We start from the raw sequence: 24,212 nt of genomic DNA, 5'->3' as shown, positions 1-24,212 counted from the left end.
CTCTTCACAACAGTATATATACATATATATATATATATATATATATATATATATATATACAGTATATACACTCAGCATAAAAAAAGAGAGAAAAGAAAGTAAATACTTTTCCGAGGTCATATTTTTCAAAGAAGATTTTTATGAAAATCAATGTATTATATACCATATTAAAGGTAATTTAATTGGCTATTAAGCTAATAGGTTAATTAGAAAGAAAACGTTACGCATGAGTGAGCACATTCGTTTTTGTCCTCCAAGGCACAAAATTAAAAAGTGATGTTCTCTTTCATTTGCAAATGCCCTTCACGATAACATTGACAACATAAGACCAGTTTAACACAATGAGAGACATGAATGAAATAGGAAAAATAATTTTTTGTCCTCTTCATCTCTTTATAACCTCTACGAAAAACAAAGTGGGAAACTAAAGGGGAAAAATAAGAATTTTTTGTCAAGCTTCAAATGACATAGGGAATAATAAGAATAAAGATGATTAAATGAGCAGAATTTCTTTATTTCTTTTAATCTAGTGATTTAAGAATCCATGTAACAATTTCAAGAACCAAAAATCATTTACACTTTCGTAATTTGAAAAAAGAAGCTCAAATTTCGACCAATTTTGTTAATTATTACTTCTTCTCTTATTTCGTTTGGATTTAGATTTGACACAAGATGCTTCATTATCCTTAATTATTTTTGGCCTTCATTATCTTTTGGGCTTTTAAGATAGATCAAAGGTTTATTTTTGCAACTTAATTCATGTTTCTTTTTGTGTGAAATTTGTTGTTTGTTCTTATTATTCTATGGAAGAGCACATACACATGAATGATAACTTGTTCAGCTTTGCAATTTTTACTTTTGTGCCCTGGAAGAGAAAAAACAATGGTGTTCACTCATGCGTAGTTTCCCTTTTTGTTGACCTACCAGGTTGATAGCCAATTAAATTACCTTCAATATGGTATATAATACATTAGCTTTCAGCAAAATATTCTATAAGAAATCTAAACTTGAAAAAACGTTAACTTTCTTTTGTTTTGCTGTGTATACTATGTATATATATATATATATATATATATATATATATATATATATATATATGCATGTATATGCACACGTTGATGATTCTACTGTTGCTATTCATTTGTAGGAATGTTCATTCACTCTATTTTAAAACAGACCAAATGCAGCACAGGAACCAGTCTGGGTTCAGAACAAGTCACCTACTCAGACTGCATGTGTCAATACACATACAAATGCCAAAATGTAAATCAAAGGACAAGTTTACAGTACCTTCATATACACGTGGATTGAGTGAATGCAGCAATATTAGTAGAACACATCATTGTTTAACTAATTTGAGGAAAAATCAGACAATCCATTCAAAAGTTATTAATTCTTGAAATGTCAGTGCTACCATTGCCGGATGAGATGACTATTACACTTTGTGATGTCACATGCGTAGAACAATATAAAGAAAATACTGTATAAGGAGAATTCCACAAAATTCCCCCCCCCCCTTTTTTTTGTTTGTTGTTTTGTTTGGATAAGTGCACATTTCCCTTGACTTGTTACTGATGTATGGTATGGGTAATACACAGTGTATTATTCCCCCTGCCTTTTGAAAGCGGCAAGTCAAGTGCTCTTTTGTTATGTGATAAAAGCAAAAATACATTGAATTTTCTTTTTCTTTTTCTTTTTCCTCTAAACTTTCATTGATGTGTTCTACTATTGCTGCATTCATTGTGTTTACATGTATAGAATACTAGTATGAAGGTGAACTTGTCTTTAACTGAAGTTGTACAGTGTATAAATTTGTGTTAAAGATACAAAACCTAATCTTATGACATCAATACACGTACAAACACTGAATAGAAGCACAATGCAGTTAGTGCTGAATGTCTCTAGCAAACTTTATTCCAACACAAGTACAGGAAACATACATTATAATTGGACCAATTATCAAAAAGTGAACCGAAATATGCAGAATTCATGTTCATCTTACATCTCAATGGACATAAACTATGCAGTTGAACTTGAACCATAAGTGCACATTTCTGAAGACAAGGTACTCTAAAAACTGACTTTCACATGTTGTCAAGGTGACAACATTCATTTGATCTTTTAAATAACTTCCTGCAACAAAAGTTTTTTTCCTTTAAAACCACCAATACAGAGAAAAACAAGAAAGCAGCACCCTGAAGTATATGTTGTTAACATTTAAGAATATACAGTGCATGTACAAGTTGCCTCTTCTTTCATTGTACTCTCGAGTTACAAGTCATTATACTTATCATACAAATTTATCAGTCATGCCCTTGGGGTAGGGAATACAAACACATCACTGGTCTCAAGGTTTGTTTTTTGCTTTTTCTTTTACTTGTACATGTACATGTAATTTCTCGAGCTTGTTAGGATGGTAATTTTGCTGTTCACAGGCCCTCTTTTCTGGCTTTTGTTTAAGCACATGGTATTTTTTTGTGGGGGTATATTACCACCCTGCCATGACTTGCAAAGGTTTGAAAACATTTGCATACTCTAGTATTCACCAAATGGAGAAACTTTTTATCACATCCTCAAGAAAATGTGTAACATGTGGAAACTGTATATAACATTCCAGGGACAAAGAAATTTTGTTCATCTAAACAGTATTGGGTACATTGTTGCACCAGAAGTAATAAGAAAGAAAAGACTTTGTTACACAGGACCAAAGACGTGTCCACTGTATCAGTCAATTTGTTGTATCGGATCTCTGTATTCCACGTTTCTGTTGCATCAGCTTTTAAAAAATGCCAAGTGTATAACTACCATTTGCAACCTGACTGTTGGCAATCGGTCAAAGATGGGCCATTTTATGGGAATATAAATTCACGGAAGCCAAGACAATCATCAAACAAATATTACAAGACAAAAAACAAAACAAAAACAAAAACCAAACAAACAAACAAACATGCTGATTGGCCTATAAATGAATCATGTAACATAGAGTGCAATGGGGAACCAATGACAGGTGTTTTAGACACCATGACTGTCAAGCCTTTATGTCTTCCACACAATGTGTCACTTATGATGCCACGTCTTGAAAGATGCATGTAAGCCAATGATTCTGCTGTGCATAATACAAATACACATGACAGTGTTAAGAACACAGTGCCAGCAACACATCATTTTAGACAATAGGAAGTCCAAATCATTAAACACTTGTTGGTGGTGTGCTTAAGGGGGGGGGGGGGATCAACGTGAAAGGGAAATAGATTTTGATTTATAAGAAAGACAACATAGTCATGTGACCATGAGATGACACAATGATATTCAGTCATTTGCCTTAATTGTTCATCATATACACCTGTATCTGATATTGAATAATCTTTGCACTGTTATGTTGCTGTTGTGTTACTCAAATACACAAAACAATTTTTTTTCTACGTAGATTCTCAAACTTCAAGTACGCCGTTTCCTTCATGTCATGCTGAATAAGGCTAAATAACTAAAAACAAACAATATCAGTATAAGCACTTGGCTTTCACAGCACACATACAAAAATAAACAGGCTTCTATAAATGTACCTGTATGTCTGTTATTTACATAAATTTACACAGGATAAATTAAACTAAACCAAGATACAACAAAAGTTAAATCACACCCCAGTTATCATATCTGCACAAATTACTCATATGTGAAAGCATTTCCTATAATTGCAAGTGATTAATCTTTGGCAAGGAGTTAACTGCATGGTATAGAGACATCAACTTTGCATATTGTGATTGAACTGTAAAATGTACATGAATGTACATACAGTTCGACCTCGATTACCTGGCCATGTCGGGACCAACGCTCATCCGATAAGCGAATTGGCCGGATATGGGAGACACAATGTTAATGTATATAGCTGCCATCCAAGCTGCCGTCCCAGTGCACTGGCAGCTAGGCAGGTAGCATACCCCGCAACGGTGGTGTAATCTATGCTAGCTTGCGCAAAATTGTAGTCCCTTCTTCACAAAAATAAAGTATATCTTTATGTGAAAATCATACATGTTTTACCTCATTAGATATTGAGAAACCTATCATGCACATCTTATGAAATTAGTGAAATAGATCCATGAAAGTCACTGTTTTTTTCTCAATTTTTGGATGAAGAAAAAAAAAAAGTCCTTCACTGCGTGAACGCGTCCGGATAAGAGATTTCCGGATAAAAGGAGGCTGGATAATCGAGGTCGAACTGTATTGTGATTGAACTGTGAAATGTACATGAATGTACAATTTTTATGTACACTCAGCTTGTTAACTAATGTCTTCAAATAGATTGTTTCTGTAACATTTGTGTGTGTGTGTGCATAAACTGTAAATACATCAGTAAACTGGTCTACCATCAAACAAAATAAAGCGTACCGATACCAGAAGAGTGCAGGAGTATTCCACTGTGAACATTTGAGAAGGGACAGGATTCAGTGTCATACAAAGTAATAGATTTGTTTGATAAAGCAGTCACCTCTAAGGCATCAACCTTGCAATACTCTATTCTATAAGATAATGGCAGCACCCTGTTTTATGACAATACGAGGTATGTTGAATAATAGATCAGTTCACAGTGGGCACTGGTTTTAATGTCCCTGCATTTTAAACATCGAAACAAAGCAAGTTGTAGAGCGAGATATCACCACTTACTTAGTCCAACATGCTTTTATAATAAGCTCCCTTGAATGTTAAGAAATGTGTGGGTTTTTTTTTTCACTGCAACGAAAAGAAACCCTTTCAATGCTGTCCATGACATTGCTCATTACAACTCTGCATCTCATAATGTACTTTTTCTCAAATGGCACTTGTCCGTTCATGTGCATAATGTAACTCTAAACTGGCTCGACGTTGGCTAGCAATAATAAAACTTAAATGAATCTGATGTCAAAGGCCACACCCTCTGTTCAACCAAAGCTTTATTACAAGTGTACAATGCTTTTTTTCCATTTAAGTCTGTCAGAAGCCTCCAGTCCTTAGTGTGTTTGTCCCTTATTGAGATTCAAACTGAAGAGATTGATCTTAAAAAAGAATAGTGCATGAACATGAGAATAATTACTATCAAGAGAGGAAATGTATCATTTCCCCCTTTCCATTTCCCAACTGGTAAATGAAGCAAGTTTCCGTTTCTTCTAGCAACCAACACTACGATCTTACATGGGTTAGTCTATGCCTGACTAAAACCCAAACAAAATCTTCAAACCCACAGATACCACAATGACATCACTGGCAAGTTTGCAACACAATTTGCAGGTCCTTGTGGCTTGGAGAATGTGACTTGCCAAGAGCTTAAAATCCCATGACATCATGAAAAAAAAAAGTACCCGGTATCTTAAAAAAAAAAAATGTCTATACCTCATTCTCTGTGAATCAATTGATCACATTTTAATGAATATTGACATGACAATGCCATTGTTTTAAATGATAATGGAGTATGTGCTTCTTCAAGTAGTAACATGCACATGATTCTCTGGCAAAACCATCACCAGTGGCACAAATGTAAGGTGGTCAAAGTAAGGCCGATTAAATTACCTTTCAACTCATAATCATTTCTTCGGGTACTCCAAATTCATTTTGATATGAGCACAAGTATGCTTACCAAACTTAGTACTGATAACTGATACATATCATACTTAATAAAATATATTAGAACATCAAAACATGGTCAAACTCAATGACATCCAAGATAAATGGTCAACATCACATCAAATTACAATATACTACAGTGAAAACCCTAGAGTTACTGTTTCCAATTTTGTACAAAATTTACAAACGATGGATGACAGACATCGGACAATATGAATGATCGCAATACCAGTAGCTCAATTGAGCCTTTCACTCAGATGAGATTAAAAAAAGGGGGAGCAGTTTGCAAATTCATAGGATTGCATATATTGTTACAGATCTACTGGACATTCACAGTACAATGGTTTTGTATTAGCTTATTTTTACACTGAATACAAGTGGACTCGCGCCCAACATATGGAAGACTAAATTTGAAACCGAAAGTTTCATGAATTGGATGCATAGGTAAGAGTTACAATGTACAGTGTGTAGTACATTGCAACGCTGCACACTGGCACTGGTCAGACAGTCCCTGAGCAGCAAAAATTCACTGGCAGACTAATAACTTTTTCTGGATGGAATGGACTTGTCAAAATGGAAAAACTGGGAACAATGTATAAGTACCTACTGGTCCGATAGATAGGGTTGGACCAGTAGAAAAAAATAGGTTAGTGTGCAACCCCCGAGTATTGCATTTTAAATCAAAATTACAGTTGTTCACGTTTATCTTTTTTTTTCTTTTTTCCTTAATTGAGAGTTATTGCATGAAAAATGGCAGCTAGGAAATTAAGTACAGAGCATTACGAGAAACAAACTTCCAAGCGGAAGAAAATAATTCAAGAGCCATACTATTACTGTCTGCCATCATTTTGGATATGAATACCAATGAACACAGATGCCTAGCATTGTATTACATGCCTTGCATTTTTCCGAGACGTAACAAAGTTAATATGTGACTTTGAATTTTTTTCCTATCTTGAGAGATTTGCACTCCTACGAGCAAATGTTCTGTGCAAAAATGATATAAACACCTTTTTACACAAGCGGGTGATTTACTGCAGCCGAAAGAATCCTTCCTGGATTAGCTGATTGGCCATGTCTGTGTTACGTTCGGCAGCAATCCTCTGACGGATTCTTGCTGCCTGATCTTGATTCACACCAGTGTGTGCAGAGTGATAGGGATTATTGGCTTGGTAGGGCTGGTAGGCAGTGTTGTATGCATTCTGGTACATCGACTGACTAGGATTTTGCCAGTATGGAGCTGGCTGGGGATTGTAGTTGGAATAGCCACGGAACGGGTAGGACGGGTATGGTGAGTATGCATGAGGGTGGTTGTTTGTCAGTGGGAGGGATGGGGAATATGAATGAGATGGCAAATGTGTTTGAGGTCGTGTGGAGGGGACCAAGGGTGTCTTGAAGTGAGTGTCAGTATTGGTTGCACCGTATGGTTGGTAACGGCTCCCGGACTTTATCACCCTGCTCTTCAGTGATGTTGGATGGCTGTCGCCTTGAGGTGGGGATGGTGACTGCTTCTGAAAGTCGCCAACATCTATTGGTGCCAGCTTGATGTTACCGGGAAGACCGCCTCCAATCAGGGGGTGAATCTCGGGAGAGGCTTCTTTTGATCCATCCTTCTCTTCCTTAGACCCTGCAACACAGCCACTTGGTTTGCTGGAAGGCTGCATGTTCTCTGCTGGGCTTTGTCTCCTTTGAGCATCTCTGGACACAGCAGAGCTTGGCAAATTGGTAGTCATCATGTTTTTGGCTTCCAGCTTCTCTGCTCCATCATCACTGGGGGGAAGACTGATGTCGGAATCTGAAGTCACAGAGTCATCTTTCATTTTCCGGACAAAGCTTCTCATAGCATTGGCATCAGACAGCTCAAAGGATTGGTTACTCCCCTCTTGACAAGATTTGCCAAGTCCTTCTTGTTGAGCCTCAACCATGACTCCCTCCTTCAAGTCCTGATTTGTGGCATACCTTGGTCTGCTCACAGGGTTTGGTGATTCCTTGCCTGTTATCAGTGGCTTCTGAGATATCTGTAGTGGAGAACTTGTCTTTTCAAAGTCAAAGTAGAGACTGGGGTTACTTGCATTTGATGGAGGCTGATCCCTCCTGGGTGCGGGTGAGGTCCATCCTCGAGGGCAACCAACACCCCAAGCCACAGCAATGTGGGCAAGGATCAGGTTGGTGATTCTGCGGTGAGCAACATAGTTCCAGTGTGTCCCATCTCCTACCTGCCGGTGCATCTGGTGCTTGAAGTAGAAATGCAGATCTAAGATGTCAATGTCATAGTACCTGGCCAGCTTGTTGGCATAATAGTTTGCCTCCAGTACATCAAGGCGGATTCTATCACTCATGTACTCCAGCTCAGGCAGGAGGAAGCCACCCTTGATCTTTGCAGCGACTGGTAGAGCCGTGTTCCACAGAATGAGCGTCTCAAGAGGCAAGATGCTGTTCAGGCTACTGAACAACTTCTCCAGGTTTTCTTTGTAAGAGACCATACTGTCTCGTCTCTTGTAGCGGGAGATGTCCCACAAGCAGGAGTTGATGATCACCACATCAGGAACTGGATCTCCTTTCAAATCAGGGAGTATGACCTCTTCCCAGTACTTGTTGAATGCTCGTGTTACAAAGTAAAACCTGCCAACGAGAACGGTTAACCTGTTAAACCTGTCGGTGTCCTTAAATGTTTCATGTTGGATACTGCATAGCAAAGATGTGAAGGTGCCAATTGTACAAACAGTCAATATGTTCCACACATAACGCACATTACCGTTATACATATACATCAAAAATTATTTTAAATGGTTTACTATGATTCAAAGTAACTTCACTCAACTTCTAAGAGTCTACAAACATCATTATGCTTATCACATCCAAAGTGCAAGGGAACTTTGTTACCTTGTTATAACAAGGTAGTAAGGATTGCAAGAACTTTTCAGTGTACACAACATTTTGTCAAAATGAAAGCCCATAAGTCACTACATACATACATATTAAAATACATATATTGGATATATGTTGGACTACAGATATTTGTGACACATTAAGCGCCCTAGTTGCAGGTGGGGGCATATGTTTGTGTCAAATACAAAGTAGTTTGAAAAAAAAAATACATTTGTAAATATGTGTATTTACAAACTCAATCTGTGTCTCCAAAACTAGTTCATTGTATCCATTATTCAGAAGTTGTGCCACAGACACAAATGTTAAAAATCGCTAATGGTAAAATCTTCTCACACCAATGAAATCTTGTATCCTTTTCATCACATGGGGTTTGCCTGCAATACTTCCACCTTCCATTTTGCTTTGATTACGAACAAAGTTAACAAATTAAGTAACTGAAATACCATTCAAATCTGGGCAAATGGCAATGAATCAAAATAATTTGCACTCAAACCTGCCATCTCATATCAGTGATTACTGCTAAGCAAGTCATTTCATGTACTTTAATAACATGACATTGACGCAAAAATTCTGTTATACCTGACTAGGTGAAAATCTGTGCGATATTGCCGGACTTCTCTGTAGTTGATGCCATTGGTCATTTTGCCATGTCGTCCACCTTCAAGGAGTTCATCCTTCATAAAGGAAAGCTCCCCCTGTTTGTGTAAGAATACTAGCAATATAAAACTAGCACACAAGACATAGCTCCCCTATAATCAATACAGTGTACAACAAGGCAACTGAGCTCTGCTTTAGAAAGTGTTCATCACATAAAAAAATGTTACATAACTTCTAATATGAGTACACCCAAGCTGAGTACCATTTCAATGTACAGGGAAATCCATTATAACGAGGTTGCCAGGACTGCCGATTTTTTTTTATGACGGTACCTTGTTGTAAACATGCTAAACTGAGACCAGCTAAATATAATAATGGAAATTCAAAACTGCCAAATTAACCTTGTTTACAATGGTACCTCACATTGGAGCTTGTAATAACAGAGTTTCCCTGTAATATATCCTAATAAATAGAAATGGTTATTTCCTGCAGTACCAGTAATTATCTCAAATGAGCATTCAAAGTTCTGGATGATGCTGACATACACATGAGGATAATACATCCTGTACGTGGTCACAAAGTGGCTTAAAATGTTATTGACGAAAGATTATAATCCTCTGTAAATGACACCGCAAATCTAGTGATCACATACTGTATGTTGGTTGTATCAGGCAGGAAACTGGATATTTCCTACACGGCACAGAAAGATATATGTGAAATGGTGAGTCTTAAAAACAACAACTCGTATTGTGTTAGTAGAATGAAGCTCTATGTGGAAAAATTTTCTTGCTCATTACCTTATGGCATGACAAGACAGTGCATGGCCCTCTAATATCCAGCTCAATAAGGACTTAAGTCACACACATCATAACTAAACAGTCATGTAAAAAGGTATCATTTAGACAGAGAACAGGAATTGCTGTCTGATTATCAAGTTTGCAATTTACTGACTGACCAGGTACAATGTATTTGCAAATTAATTTGTGCTCCTGTATCTCTTGCTTTGGAAAGCAGTGCTAAATATGCTACTATTGCACAAAGTCAAGACACACTGCAAGTCACAAACTTTATTTTGACATACTTTCACAGGTCTGTAATAATGTGCCTTGCCACAAAGACACTGAAATTTGACTCATTTATACCTGCCACACTGGTACTAATGCACCAACCATATACCACATTTTTCTTGAAATAATGAAAAATTTGCAGAAGACAGATATCTTCCACTGGATGTAGACCCCAAATAAAGTCTGATAGTTACCTTTGCTTTCAAGTCTTTTGCTGACAAATATTCATTCCCCTGCAGCAGTGCCACAAGATCCTTGTAAATGCCTCTCTGAACTGCAAATTAATGGAAAACATACAGTGTATATCTCTTACAAGAACTGTCCAGGCATAATTTTCAGGTTAATTTTTGAAGGAGATGTACAGTGGTTTTTGCATGTTGACTTACATATTGTACTGCGACACAAGGCATCTTTGTTTGTTTTTTTATGGAGGCAGACAGATGTTCCCTTCAACTATGACAGACTGTCACTTTATTCATCAACTTACAACAAAGGAGAACATTTGATCTTGATTTAAGCTCATCTCATTTTGTTCATAGAAACCTATTAGTTGATGACTTTTAGTGATAGCAAAGTACAATATATTTTAATACAAACAGGGTCTGACCTACATGTTGTGCTTTTAATACAATTATCAATACATGACAATCTGTCTGTAGAGACACAATCACTTCAAGTATGTGAATCCTACACTGAATGCTGCTTAAAAAATAAGTAGAATGTATAGAATAAGTCTTACTTGAATCACCAATCACAACCACAAACTTGTTGTACAGCAGCTTGGTGGTATCCTCACTCAAGAACAGGGTAAGTGGTGGCATGGTTACATCACCCTAAAAGAGGACAAAATTGGTGTATCAGCAAACGAAGAATATTGTTATTTTATCAAGGACACATTTAAGTCTAAAAACCAAACTATCATTGACACAAGAATCCACACATCCATCTAAAGTTTGCAATCATAATCTGATTCAAAGATACATAATGGTGAAAGTCGCCCTTTATGCTTTTTAAAGTCAACATTCAAAATATTCAGAGAAAACAGGTAATAAACTCATTTTACAGCATACTGTCTACATTCAGTAGTCATGCTCTGAATATTGGGGAGTTACCATAAAAATTATAGATTATAATACAAAATGAACGAGTCCATTGAGTGATGGATGAGGAAAGAAGAGACTGGGGGATTTTTGCACTCACCCGAGTATTGCAAGTTCACCTTCCAGACTATCAACTGAGCACATCGCAAACTGGGGGGGGGGGGGGGGACAGGAGGGAGGCAGCTTTGAGGGCTTTAAAGGGGGGTATATGGTGTCCATTTACTCAGTGCACTAACTTCAGATTCAGATTCAGATTCAGATTCAGATCATTTATTGTCATGCACTACGGCATAAAAATCTTTGCAACAGTCTCCATTAAAAATTTCACATGTAAAGGAAAATAAATATGTATACATAACTGAAGGACAAGTAACATAACACTTAGCTCTTCATGTCTGGTTCAGTTCTACTAAAGAAGATTTGTAAAGATTCACGAATTTGGGGGCTCTGCCCCCCCCCCCCCCCTTTCCCATGGGGCACTGTGCCCCTGGGGCTCTCAAGTAGGAAATTGTTCCCATTGGTAAAAATACATTTTCTACACTCTAGCAATAATACCTGTCCAGTTTGATGAAAATCTGACCCTGCGCTTTAAAGTTAGTAGATGAAGATGTGAAAATTGGGCCTCAACTTGACCCCCACCCCCATCCCGTATCTGCCATAACAAACTTGAAACTACAGTCACCAATCTATGCACACTCATAGGACTAACTTGGCTTATCCATTTGGATTCTAGGGAAGATTCCCAAAGATTTCTTAATTTTATGGGCTTTGCCCCCCCCCCCCCCCCTTAGGAGTGTATGTGCCCTCTGAGAGCCCCCAAGTGGAGAATCTCCATGGGCATTGTGCCCCATGAGAGCCCCCAATCGGGGACTGGTCTCCATTTGTGAAGATATTCTATCACCCAAGCATTAATTCCTGGTGAGTTTGGTGGAAATCTGACAATGTGTTATCAAGAAAAGGGTAAAATGTGAAAATTGGTCCATGTGGAGAATGGTGTCCTTATACACAAATTTATAACTATTTCATCACCCTAGCAATAACATCTGCCAAATTTGGTAAAAATTTGACTATGCATTTTTAAGAGTAGGATGAAAATGTACAATATAGGCCACAATATAGATACCCCCCCCCCCCCCCCATGGCCCTAAGGGGGGCACCCCAGGAACCACCATGAACAAACCTGAAACTACAGTTATCCAGTGTAGGCTATTATTCATAGCATTTATTCATCTCTATCACTTCTGGTTCTTGTGAAGATTTTAAAGATTCCTCAATTTGGAGGGTTTGGAGACCCCCCTAGGGGGGTGTGTTTGTGTGTGTGTGTGTGTGTGTGGGGGGGGGGGGGGGGGTCTTGGTGCCCATTTGAACAAATTGAGATCCTATGCCCTTAGGAATGCTACCTGCCATGTTTGGTGAAGGGTTTTTTCTTGTTGTTGTTTTTAGAGATGAAAATGTAAAAAGTTTATGCATGACGGATGGTGCAAGAGACACAACACATGCCGGACCCTGAACCATGAGTGATCACAATAGCTCATCTCAGCCTTTGGCTCAGATTAGCTAATATTAAAAGGTCACATGAAGATCTGGAAACTTTCTTATTGTTGCTGTTGTTAAGCCACTGTTGTGATCACTTTCTTTTCAGCTACTGCATGCCATGCAGATTATACAGCTCATGTGTACTTTCCTTTTAAAACACTTGTCATTAGATAATTAAAGAGAAGCAAACAACCATTCATTCATTTTACAATCATGAGTTTTGGACTTTAGAAGCATCACATCTTCAGTAGATATTAAGTTATGAGGGCAAGTCCAAGATAAGGTCCCCTGAGAGGGCAAAATTTCATCTTTGCTCAATATTGGAATTCAGCTTGGTATAATTTTGAAGCTTATGAGTCGAAGTTTGTAATTTCATTAAGAAAATAAAGTGTTAATGTTAATTTATGCAAATTCCATGGGTTTCATTTGCATAAATGTGAAATAACAGGATTACATGTGAGACAATTATCAAAAAAAAAAATCATTATTTTTTTTTTTCATTCAACGCAACACACCTGACATTTGAGTCATAGTTGGCATATACATGGAGTTCATCATATAGTTTTATGTTGTATCTTAGACAATTTTAGGTAATTAGGTTGTGTCCTGTAAGTACATAACAAAGTGAACATGTTTTTAGGGGGGAGGGGGGGGGGTCTGAAATTATCAAAGTTATAGTAGTGCCATTCTGGGAAGTTCTAGGCTTTTGATTTAAGCAGTTAAATACCATAGAAAGGAATAAAAGTAAGTACTGGTATATAGACCAACTTTTGATTAGGCAAGTAAAAAATGTTACATATGGGACAATTGTGTTACGTATGGCATGGGACATCCTAATATTACGTATGAATGTAAATGTACCTAGCCAGGATGGTCTCTCAGCACATGGAGGGTCAATGAGCCTGCAGCTAGCATCCAAATATTGCAATAACTGTAGCTAGACACTTGAGACAATACTTAACTACTCCAATCCAAAGGGGGGGGGGGGGAGTGTGGTAAATTAACACATCATCAGCATATGGCAGAGACTTTACAGGGAAATGAACCCAAATGTATATGAACTGAGTGAATGCAGCAGTATGTAGAACACAGCAATATTTTGAGGAAAATCATACTATCCATTCAAAAATTCAGAGATGCCAAGTTCAATTTTTTTTTTTTTTTTTTGAGTGAGTGAGGTTTTCATGACTCTGCATCTCGGTACACGCACATGGTAATGTAAGTAGATATCGCCAAACACTCTCCGATGCCAATAGATATCATGATACCGCACTTAATGGATAAGTTCACCTCCATTAACATAAGAATTGATCCTTATGTTAATGAAGGTGAACTTGTCCTTTAAGAAATCACTGCAGTTGCTGGGGCAACAAAAATGCATGCGGCCTTTAAAAATGAATATAGTAGGGGTTATATTGATTAGTTTCTCCACAGGCTCGAACCCCCGACAGGTGTTTTAGCCAATAAGAGGCATTCATAAATAATCTCTTTGCATAAATCATTTTTCTGAGTCCCAGTAAGGAGCTCTGTGATTGGCTAAAATCATTCTACAGCTCCTGGCCAAGTCTAAGGTCTTTGGACGCCCTACTTTTCGCCTACATAAGGCACCCCACAAAAGTGGTGGGGAATCGTACGAATGGGTTAACATGCATTGTACATGTATGCCAGTAACAAGTTGAGGGAATGTGTACACATGCACTTTTCATTAAAATATCAAATTTTGCAGAATTTTCTCATATTTCCTTTATATCATTGTACATGAATAATGTCACGAACTGTATGTTTCATATTTCTTTATCCAGCAATTTTGGCACTGAAACTTCAAACATGTATAACATTGAATGGCTTACAAAAAGTATCAAATTTTCCTCAATATTTGCTGATGCATTCTACTAACATTGCTGCAGTCTTTCAATCTGCAGACATGTATATCTTTGGTTCCATTACCCTTTAAATCACAGGTATCTACTTAAAGGGATTGTATAGTTCTGGTTGAGATCGGGATTCTGGTTTTGACTCTTTACAAGATAATTTTAGACACTTCTTATATAAAATATAAAAGAGAATACAATTCTATGAGGAATTCAAACTTTACTTGACATAAATCCGTTTTGAAATTGCCGAGATATTCAGAAACACTGTGTCCAAATAAAAGGTGGGTCCCATCTTTTATTAGGACCACTTTTTCTTTTCTTTTTTTACTGTGTTTTTTGATATCTCAGCCATTTCAAAATGGATCTTCATCAAATAAACGTTGAATTCCTCTTAGAATTGTATGCTCTCTAATAATTAATTTAAGTGGTTTATAATCACCTCATAAAAAGTTAAACGAAGTACATCCCTTTAATGCTAATTTACATACATTGTGTAAGACGTATTTTACTACCCCCCCCCCCCTTTTAGAATTGAATAGTCAAGTACAAGTACATGTATTGTTTCAAGTGTAGTATACATGTAATTCAAAAGTGGGTGCAAAGTTGGGATGTCTTCTGCAGGATCATCAACCATTTTGTACAGAGAGACCTTCCTAGCTCACTACATATATTCACATGCAATGTATGGGAATGTCCCATATGTAATGCATTTGTTCCATTTGTAAAATTATTTCATTGCCTCATAAAAATATTTCTTTTGCTATTTTTTCTCTTTCTATGGTAACTAACTTCTTCAAACAATAGATTAGAACTTCCCAGAATAGCACTCCAATAACCTTAGCAGTTTTAGGAAAAAAAAAAACCTAAAAAATGACCTCAATTTGATACCTATAGGATATCACTTATCTCAAGATAGGACACAACCTAATTTGCGTAACTAATTGCATAATCCCTAACATTTTAATACCAAGTCAAACTCTTTGATGAACTTCTTATGTCCACATATTAATCAAATATCATTTGCTTTCCTTTGAATAGATATGAATTTTTATGAATGTCCCACAAGTAACACTGTATTTCACATTTATGCACATGAAGCCATTGAAATTTGCATAAAAAATGATTTTTTTTTCTTTATTTCTTCATGGAATTCGAAACTTCAACTCATAAGCTTCAAAATGGTACCAAACATGCCAATATTGAGCAAAGATTAAATTTTGCCTTCTGAGGGGACCTTATCTTGGACTTGCCTGATAATACATTGAGAAATAAGACACTAAGAAAGTCTGCCCTGTAAAATTGAGTTTCCAACTTACAAGTATGCCATAATTGTCTCTCAGGGTTTAAAGAAGAGTCATTCAGCAAATGAGAAAAAAAAAGAAGAAGCTGTTCCTGATATGTGGCATTTGCTTGAATAAAAGCAATAAAATAAACAGAAAGGACCAGTGTAAATTTGAAACTTGATAGTTGAACATGGACACTTGCCATATGATTTTGACCAAAAAAAAAAAAGGATGTTGATCAGCAAGTGCAAGGCACGTTGTTTCGTGTATCTACTTTGCCAAAAGCTGTTGTGCCCCCAGTCATATAGGGTAGTTTTTGTAAAGCTTGATACAGTAAATTTATGTACTTGGACATTTTCATTTACATTTCAAGTAAAACCAGAAGTATCAGTTGCTGCAATATGGACCACTGTAACAGTTGTTCGACAGCAAAATAAAAATCAATGAAGACATTTTTCTGGACTAGTTAAATGGTGATGTCTAAATGAATTGAACAACATTGGCCCAGCACATAATGATTTGTAACTGGTCTGACTTCTTTCTCATCATAGCAGCTAGTGACTATCAAGTTTAACCTGATCTAGCAAGAAGACTATTTGAAACTACATGTACTTCAATTTGAGAAGGCCCATTGTAACCTTGTTTAGAACAAGTGTGAGATCAAGCAGGCAAGTTTTTCAAATTCAACCTGGCAAACTGTCTAGGATGAGATTGTGATAGGGAAAGTTTTTATTTTATTTTTGGAAGTCAACTGCAAAATTGTCTTACAAGTCCTAATTCAAGAAATATTAGGGTATATCTTGGCACTTAAGGTTCCTTCAAAAGACTCCAAAGGCAGATTTTAAACTGGAGATGGCAGCAGAGGGTGGACTCAGTCACAGGGAAAGATAGTCGTCTTGAATTTGGCTGAATCAGTTTGAGAGATTACTCTGGGGAAGGCTCTTCCATGTCCTTGTCGTTTGAGGGATTTACAATTTGGTACCTCAAACTGGTACTTTTGTTGCTTACAGTACTTATTATGCAACACCTAATTAGAATATAGCTATCCGATTGGTCGATTGCCCATCACGTGACATTTACTGTATACGCCAAATATTTTGTGAGGTTTTTATTTTCGCAAATTTCCCGAGTCAGGTCCTATTCGCGAAATTAAAGACAAAAAAAAAAAAATATTGACTCTGATCCCGATGTGAATGTGATGTACTCGTGTACCCTTCTCCGTTCAGTACTACAGGACTCCATGATCGCAAATTTAACCACTCGCGAAATCGTCGGGAATTCCCGATTCGCAAAAAATTTAGACTCGCGAAATATATGGCGTATACAGTAGTTAAAAGTTCCATCGCATGCTGTGGCAGTCAGCCGTGCAATTTTGTTTGAGCAAAAATAGACAGCACATGGCTGATATCACCCATTTCCATTGACTCGGACCGTGAAATTAAACTCATGATTGACCCCCAAGTTTTTGTTCCATTGCACGGCTCTGATGTCACAATAAACAAAGTTTTTGTTCCATTGCATGGCTCTGATGTCATAATAAACAAACACTTGCCGCGCGCATTCAACAATTACAAACACGCTTACAAGCGCATACTCTTGTCACTCATTTTTGCAAACAACTTCAACAGATCGGCTTTGCGTACATACGTACACGGTGACTGTGACTGTGCGGCTACTCATTCATCTCTCATGGAAAATGGATCCCATTTCTGCGCTTAAAACATGTAATTCAAGAATCTGTGTGGACCATACTAAGTATCTGTTGTCGTTCAAGGTGCGTAAACAAATAGTGTATGGTCTTAACTTGTGCAATGGAACAAGATTTCACACTCAGTGAAAGATGAGGCGCACTATTCATCTCGGCTTCGCCTCGTTGAATAGAGCGCCTCTATCTTTCACCACATGCGAAATCTTGTACCATCGCACTTGTGACTATTCACTATTTGTATACTGCTGCATGCATACGGCTGTAAGTGCCTTTCTATGCAAAAAGTGTAAATGAAACACAGGTTGACATGGCAGAGGCAGGGTGTCAGTCCCCTGCTAACAAACAGAATTGATCCAAAGTTTGGCTCCTATTTCTACCTAGATCTTCTCATGCCACCCTCATCTAGTCAGCAGTCAAGAAAAAGATAAGGTCAAGGAAGAAAAAACAAATACAAAAATAAAAAACAAAACAGATGATTCACTTCAAAATTGTCCATTAAAATTGGCCAATGCTAATGATAGCAATATGACTAGCACACACTGGTACAGTATCTGAGAGAAAAAAAACAACAAACAAACAAAACCAACAACAGCACCTTTCTAGACTACTACTTAATACTAATAGAATAGTACACGTAGTAGACTGTAGACCCATTTCTAGAATAGAGATTTTATGCATTGTAGGATCAACAATAAACATGGTGGGAGTGTGAGTAGAATGGGGATTCTGGATTTACACTACACAAATACAATAGTCTGTAGGCAATACAGCAGTTTGGGCACAAGCTCGCTCAAGCCTAGTACTAGTACTGACCAAGGTCGACAGGGAGCAGTATCATCCTAAACGAAAGTCTTGTAAATTGTAAAGAGAAAGAACTAGCAGAACAGCCCTTTGTCACTCTGACCAAGTCCAAGTTCTGAAACACAACTTCAAGGACAAGTCCACCTTCGGATCTTAGACATGTGGACTGAGTGAATGCAGCAATATTAGTAGAACACATCGGTGAGAGTTTGAGGAAAATTGGACAATCCATTCAAAAGTTATGAATTTTTGAGGTTTCTGACTCAGTCACTGCTGGATGAGAAGACTAGATTCTACTAACTTTGTTGCAGCATGGGAATCTGTCCCTACTTAGTAGAAGTCTACTAGGCCTAAAGAAAATAAAGAAAATTCAACATATTTTTACTTTTCTCGCATAATAATAGAACACAACTTGCCGCTTTCGGAAGGGAGGGGGAATTAAATTACCCTTAACATATATATGTCAGTGACACGTCGGGGAAATGTGCACTTTTTTCAAAAAATAAAAATTAAGATTTTGTGAAATTCTCCTATTTTCCTTTTATTGTTCTACACATGTGACAGCATACACTCTAAAAGCTAACGTTAGATATGTTAGTCTTCTCATCAAGAAGTGACTGTGCAGATAACTTCAAAATTCATCACTTTTGAACAATTAGTCCAATTTTCCCCAAGCTTTCACTGAATACGTTCTACTCATAAATGGGCAATTCTGTATGGGAAGGGCAAAACCAGCAGAATTCAAAGTAAAGTAAATGCTCACAAATCTAAGTTTGCCAAACAGAGGGATTGTTGTATTTACGGAAACAAAAAGCCCTTTTCCAATTGCTTTCCTCATTTTTGTTGTACACACTTTTAAAGTTGGAAGACTATTTACTGCATTCATCTATAATTTTGCAATATCAAATGAAAATTTAAAATGAAATAACTTAAATATCTCTCTGCTTTATCCATACTTCGACATTTTTCTTGTTATGCTTCAAAAATCACATTTTATGAAGCACTCAGTCAATCTCATTATAATTTTTTTTTGAGAAATTTTCAAGATCTACTGACAAATTGACATAATTCTGTTATTATGAAATTGAACAAAATTTCCTCCTGAACAAACTAATCACTGATTTTTTCTCCGCTTATAAATTTTTTCTCTACATGTGACTCCCTGAAAACTCACAAAACATTTTGTGAAATATCTCCTTTACATGTAGTTCTGCTGTAATTGTGGCAACGGAATTACATGGTAACGGAATTACATGAACATCTAATATGGAAAAGAATGACACAACCTACTTTCCTACCAATATGTATGTGAAGTGTTCATGAAATAGCTTCAAGGCATTATCCTTGAGCTAAATGGTGTTAGTGATTGGCAGTAAAGGAGTGAAAGTTGAAATGTATGTATGATACACTGACATGACTCAGCATAGCTGGATGCCTCTGACAGTAAGCCCCGACATCAGGGTACTTGCTTGACAAGACTACTTGTGCTTGAAGTCTCCTTCCTACTTTCACACTTTCCTAAGTTCAAGAATCACATTGAGACTGTGCTAACTGATGATTCAGGTTTGCTATAAAAGATACTCATTCTCAAATGTTAAAATCATACTGAATTCTGAGATATCAATGTATATTTTCTTGCTAAAAGGATCTCATGGTTTAATACAAAATCTAAGTATAGTGCTGAGGGAGTATTGAATGGGTGTGATGCAGCATAAATTGAACAAAGGTTAGAAAGAAGAGGAAGGACAGGACATAGAATTTCTTTAAAAGGAAAAGGGAGCACTGCAATTAACAGAGAGAAATGAACAGGAGAATTTTTGTGAGGAGAGATCAAGTATTTACGAGAAGGATCATACACAATATGATAGAAGTCATAAATTGACATAGGATGCCCATCGAATGTGACACCATTGATCTTTCTGTATCATGCTAAAGACTTTATTGTGACTTAGTCGATAGTCTGACATTTTACTGATCATGTCCTGTTTTTATCCAAGTCCTTTGTCTTTAATGGTAAGTGCATGGCTATGACCTTCTTTCATCTGTTTCTTAGATCTTTCCTCCTGCGACACTTTTGATTTTCATGCCCCTTTGATACAGAGCATCTGCTACCCTTTGAAATTTGTCCTTTAATCCTTCTTTTCAGAAAGAATAAAGACAAAAACACCATTTCGTGATGAACATTGTACTATCCAATTGGTTATTGTGATACAGCTCTGAAATTTAACATACTAGGCCTATACTTCCTGTCCTTAGAAGATTTTTGATAAAGTCAATAGGCTTCTGCTCCTACCTTATTTTTCTTGTTAACACTTGCTGTACAATCCAGTTTCCTCAGTGCCAGTATAGTGTATTTTATCATTTGAATTGAATTGAAATTGAATTTGCTTCCAGACAGTCAAAATACCACTTACTGCAAAAGAGAAGATGCACACTTCTTGTGAGTGAATATATGGCAACACTCAGGAAAAGAAAATTGTGAAAGTCAAGAAGACAGAGACAGGAAACTTGTAGGAAATTTATAGGCCAAGTTATGAATACAGTCAATGATCAAATCACTGTCATATTTCTGAAGACATCATTTTGAAAATATGTGTGGTCAGAAGTAAAATATTAACATTGTTGACAGGCTGAATAATCTGGCTCTAACACAGTGAGCTGCAGATGGATAAAAGAGGATCCCTCACCTTTAAAGATGAATTTACAGTATTTGGTGGACTCACTTCTAATGGTTCAAAAAGTTGTAGTTTGTTAAAGTTATTTTATTGTATTCTTTTTCATTTTAGTTTAGTTTAGTTTAGTTTATTTTTGAAGGCTGAAGTAGGACTTACATTGTAAAGTAATTATCAAAGTACGCACTACATTTTATACCAGGAGGCAACTTCAGCCACTAGTAAAAATAATGTCACTTTTAGTGATTAATACAAGCCACAATGTAAATACTAATGATTGAGCACTGGTGCAGTAATCATCATGTAAGAAAACTTTCTTTTCAATTTCTGATAGAATTGTAATTTGTTATGTTTGTCATTGAACCACAACTGCATCTTTTCACTTGACAAATGAAAAGTTTCAAGCATCCTTTGTGTTCATCTTTAATACTAAACATTGTGTTCAATGATGGGTCTGCACACTGGGCTCTTGCACTAAATTGGCACTTTATGACTTAGATTTAAATTCAATATCAATCGGGACAGTTTTTTCATTCTTTTCTTGTGCATGTGCACATGATATTTATGTGTAACAGTTGTAAGTAATTCACACATCATCAAAAATTGGCATATTAAGGATCAAGAAAACAGAGAAAGGTGTCTTGCATATTAACATAAGAAATACAAGAAAACTTGAGTATTGTTGACTGGATGTATAAAATTGTATTTGTGTAGGGCTATTGTGGTGTAATTCCGTTACTATGTGCAGGGCTGCCAACATTGGAAACTAGTTGAGAGTGAGACTCCCATAGGCCAATGCTATAATTTAGGAGTCAAAACGAGTGAGATCAATAGAAGTGCATGCAAATGAAATAAAGTTTTAGAGTGAGAAAGGACCAAAATGAGTGAGTCTCACTCTCAATGAGTGAGAGTTGGCAGCCCTGCATGTGTCTTGGATGTAATTTACCTACAGAGTGTGAGATTCTTAACTTGAAAGAAGACAAATCTTGATGGATATGGTACTTGCAAGTTAAGAGATCAATGATTGGCATAGTTACAACTTCAAATCACAGTCATTAGCATGATAATTTTATGTGTGTTTTTTTTTTTTTGACAATAGAATAGAGACTCATTTGGCACCTATACACCTGTAGCAGATTTAGGTTAAATGCTAGGGAGTACTTAGTGGTTATATTATAGCTGAAGACATAAGCAATTTATATCAAGACATTTCAGAATACATAAGTATCAAGAATTTTTTTTCAGTGTATTTCAGAAGGCATAATTCCTTTACCATTTGTGTAATTCCGTTACCACTGACTTTACAGGGAAAAAGCCTGCTGCAAAGAAAATGTGATGAAATATTTGAAACACAATCCAACTAAATTGAAGTTGACACAATCAATGATGAAATCAGACAACAACCTATAGTGTATGTGTTGTAGATTTCAGAGAAACTACTCCCAAAGTCAGGGTTGAAGTCGAGACTCAATTTTCTGGTAATTCTGTTACCATCACACATTTGACCTCCTTTGTATTCCAGCAACCAAGTGAGAACATTTAACAAATTTGTATTTGGGGTGATAGTGTGAGTAGGCCATACCTCTCCCTCTGCATCTTTTAGATGTATCAAGAGAAGGCAAAGTAATCAACCCAGTGTACAGGTGGAAAGAATATGAGCCAAATTTCTCTGATTTGTAATTCCGTTACCACGGAATTGCCTGAATTGCTGCATTCACTCAATCCACACACACGAACACTGTAGGCCCGATGAAGGTGGACTTGTCCTTTCACTCAGTCACATCACGCTCACGCCGTCTGAACCACAGCACTTGGGCCATGCCGTGGCTCGTGACCTTCTGTCAGAACTCGCCGTTGTTCTCCATGCGACATTTCACTCATCCAAATTTCTCTTGATGCCCAAATTTTTCTTGTTTCAAATTCCACCTGTCTCATCACATGAACAGCTCTACATACCAACGCAGTATACACAGCTTCAGAACTTTATCAATCAGTACGACGAAGTTTTTCTCGGCTACTACTCCCACTGTAGTTGTCAATATGACGGCGTGACAGCGACAGCAGCACTGCCCCTATGGCCCTGTTCAGCGGATTTTATCATGGTCACATAGGCCTACTGTGTATGACGGTGGCATAAATGCCCTAACACCATCTGCAAATAAACTGGTGTGGTATCCAGTCACACCCACCTGCTACGCCTAGCTAAAGCCAGGGGAAATAAACAGGAATTACATTCAAAGACTCACATCTTGCCTCATACCTCTTTCTGTGTGAATTCGAGAATGTTGACGTACTCGATCGCAGTGGCAAAACGGATTATCATCCAGGGAAGGTCCAGGGCCAGGGGGGATCAGTACCGTACCAAACTTCGACATCGGATTTGATATTTTCGAGATTCGGCAATTCATCGCGGCGCGTGCGCAATATTTAGCCAATGGCATCATCGCACAGAAAGAATGAATGTCGGAGCGCATAGTAAACAAAATAAAAGATAAAGGTGCAGGCACATACTACTAGTACCGGTACTCAAATAACCCCTTTCGTTTGAAAACGTCCTGTCAAGGCGATAAAATTGTGCATGAATAAATAAAAATGTAGACTGAGTTAAACGTCCGTCCACCGGTTTTGTGCATACATTTATAACAAAGGTGGTTAACGACCTATACGTGCACCTGCGGCCTGCCTGATAAATAAATGTGGCGTATTATCGAAAGAAGAAGAAAGAATCCATGTGATGCTTGAATGGTGGTGATGAGCACAACAACTTTATTCTGAATTGAAATTATCGTCATAAATCATGGTTACATAATTATCATTTAGATCTCGTTACACTTTCATAGTGTAGAAACTTCTGTTTGTCGCTTCACCAACTTACTCTTTCTATCATTGAAAAAGAATGAATGGAATACAAATAATCATACTAAGTTTGTCTCTCGCAAGTCTGCATATTAATATACTCTCCTCGTCATAACCATGCATATATTTTTGAAAATTGAGAGTCTCTCTACACAACACATTTACAACATATAACATATCGATACATTACAATATGACAAACTAGGTATCATTAGATCACCGTGGCTATAGTGA

The 24,212-nt window shown here is 37.1% G+C and overlaps 1 protein-coding gene across 2 annotated transcripts; it reads right to left on the bottom strand.

The window, feature by feature from the left end:
* Positions 1-1,880: 1,880 nt before the first annotated feature.
* LOC140242085 (uncharacterized) lies at positions 1,881-23,462 on the bottom strand. Of its 2 annotated transcripts, none has more exons than XM_072321845.1 (5): positions 23,383-23,462; positions 10,888-10,981; positions 10,343-10,422; positions 9,064-9,179; positions 1,881-8,217 (listed from the first exon to the last, which is right to left on the bottom strand). In XM_072321845.1, exons 1-5 carry the CDS (start codon positions 23,443-23,445, stop codon positions 6,627-6,629), a joined length of 1,944 nt encoding a protein of 647 aa, XP_072177946.1. In that variant the 5' UTR covers positions 23,446-23,462; the 3' UTR covers positions 1,881-6,626. The 2 variants fall into 2 exon arrangements, with proteins under 2 accessions (XP_072177946.1, XP_072177947.1); XM_072321846.1 differs by lacking the exon at positions 23,383-23,462 and adding an exon at positions 22,975-23,132.
* Positions 23,463-24,212: the final 750 nt, after the last annotated feature.

The sequence above is a fragment of the Diadema setosum genome, chromosome 18 (genome assembly GCF_964275005.1).
Source record: "Diadema setosum chromosome 18, eeDiaSeto1, whole genome shotgun sequence".
NCBI lineage: Eukaryota > Metazoa > Echinodermata > Echinoidea > Diadematoida > Diadematidae > Diadema > Diadema setosum.
Note: the sequence above shows the minus strand (reverse complement) of the source record. Positions and strands in the feature narration are given on the sequence as shown.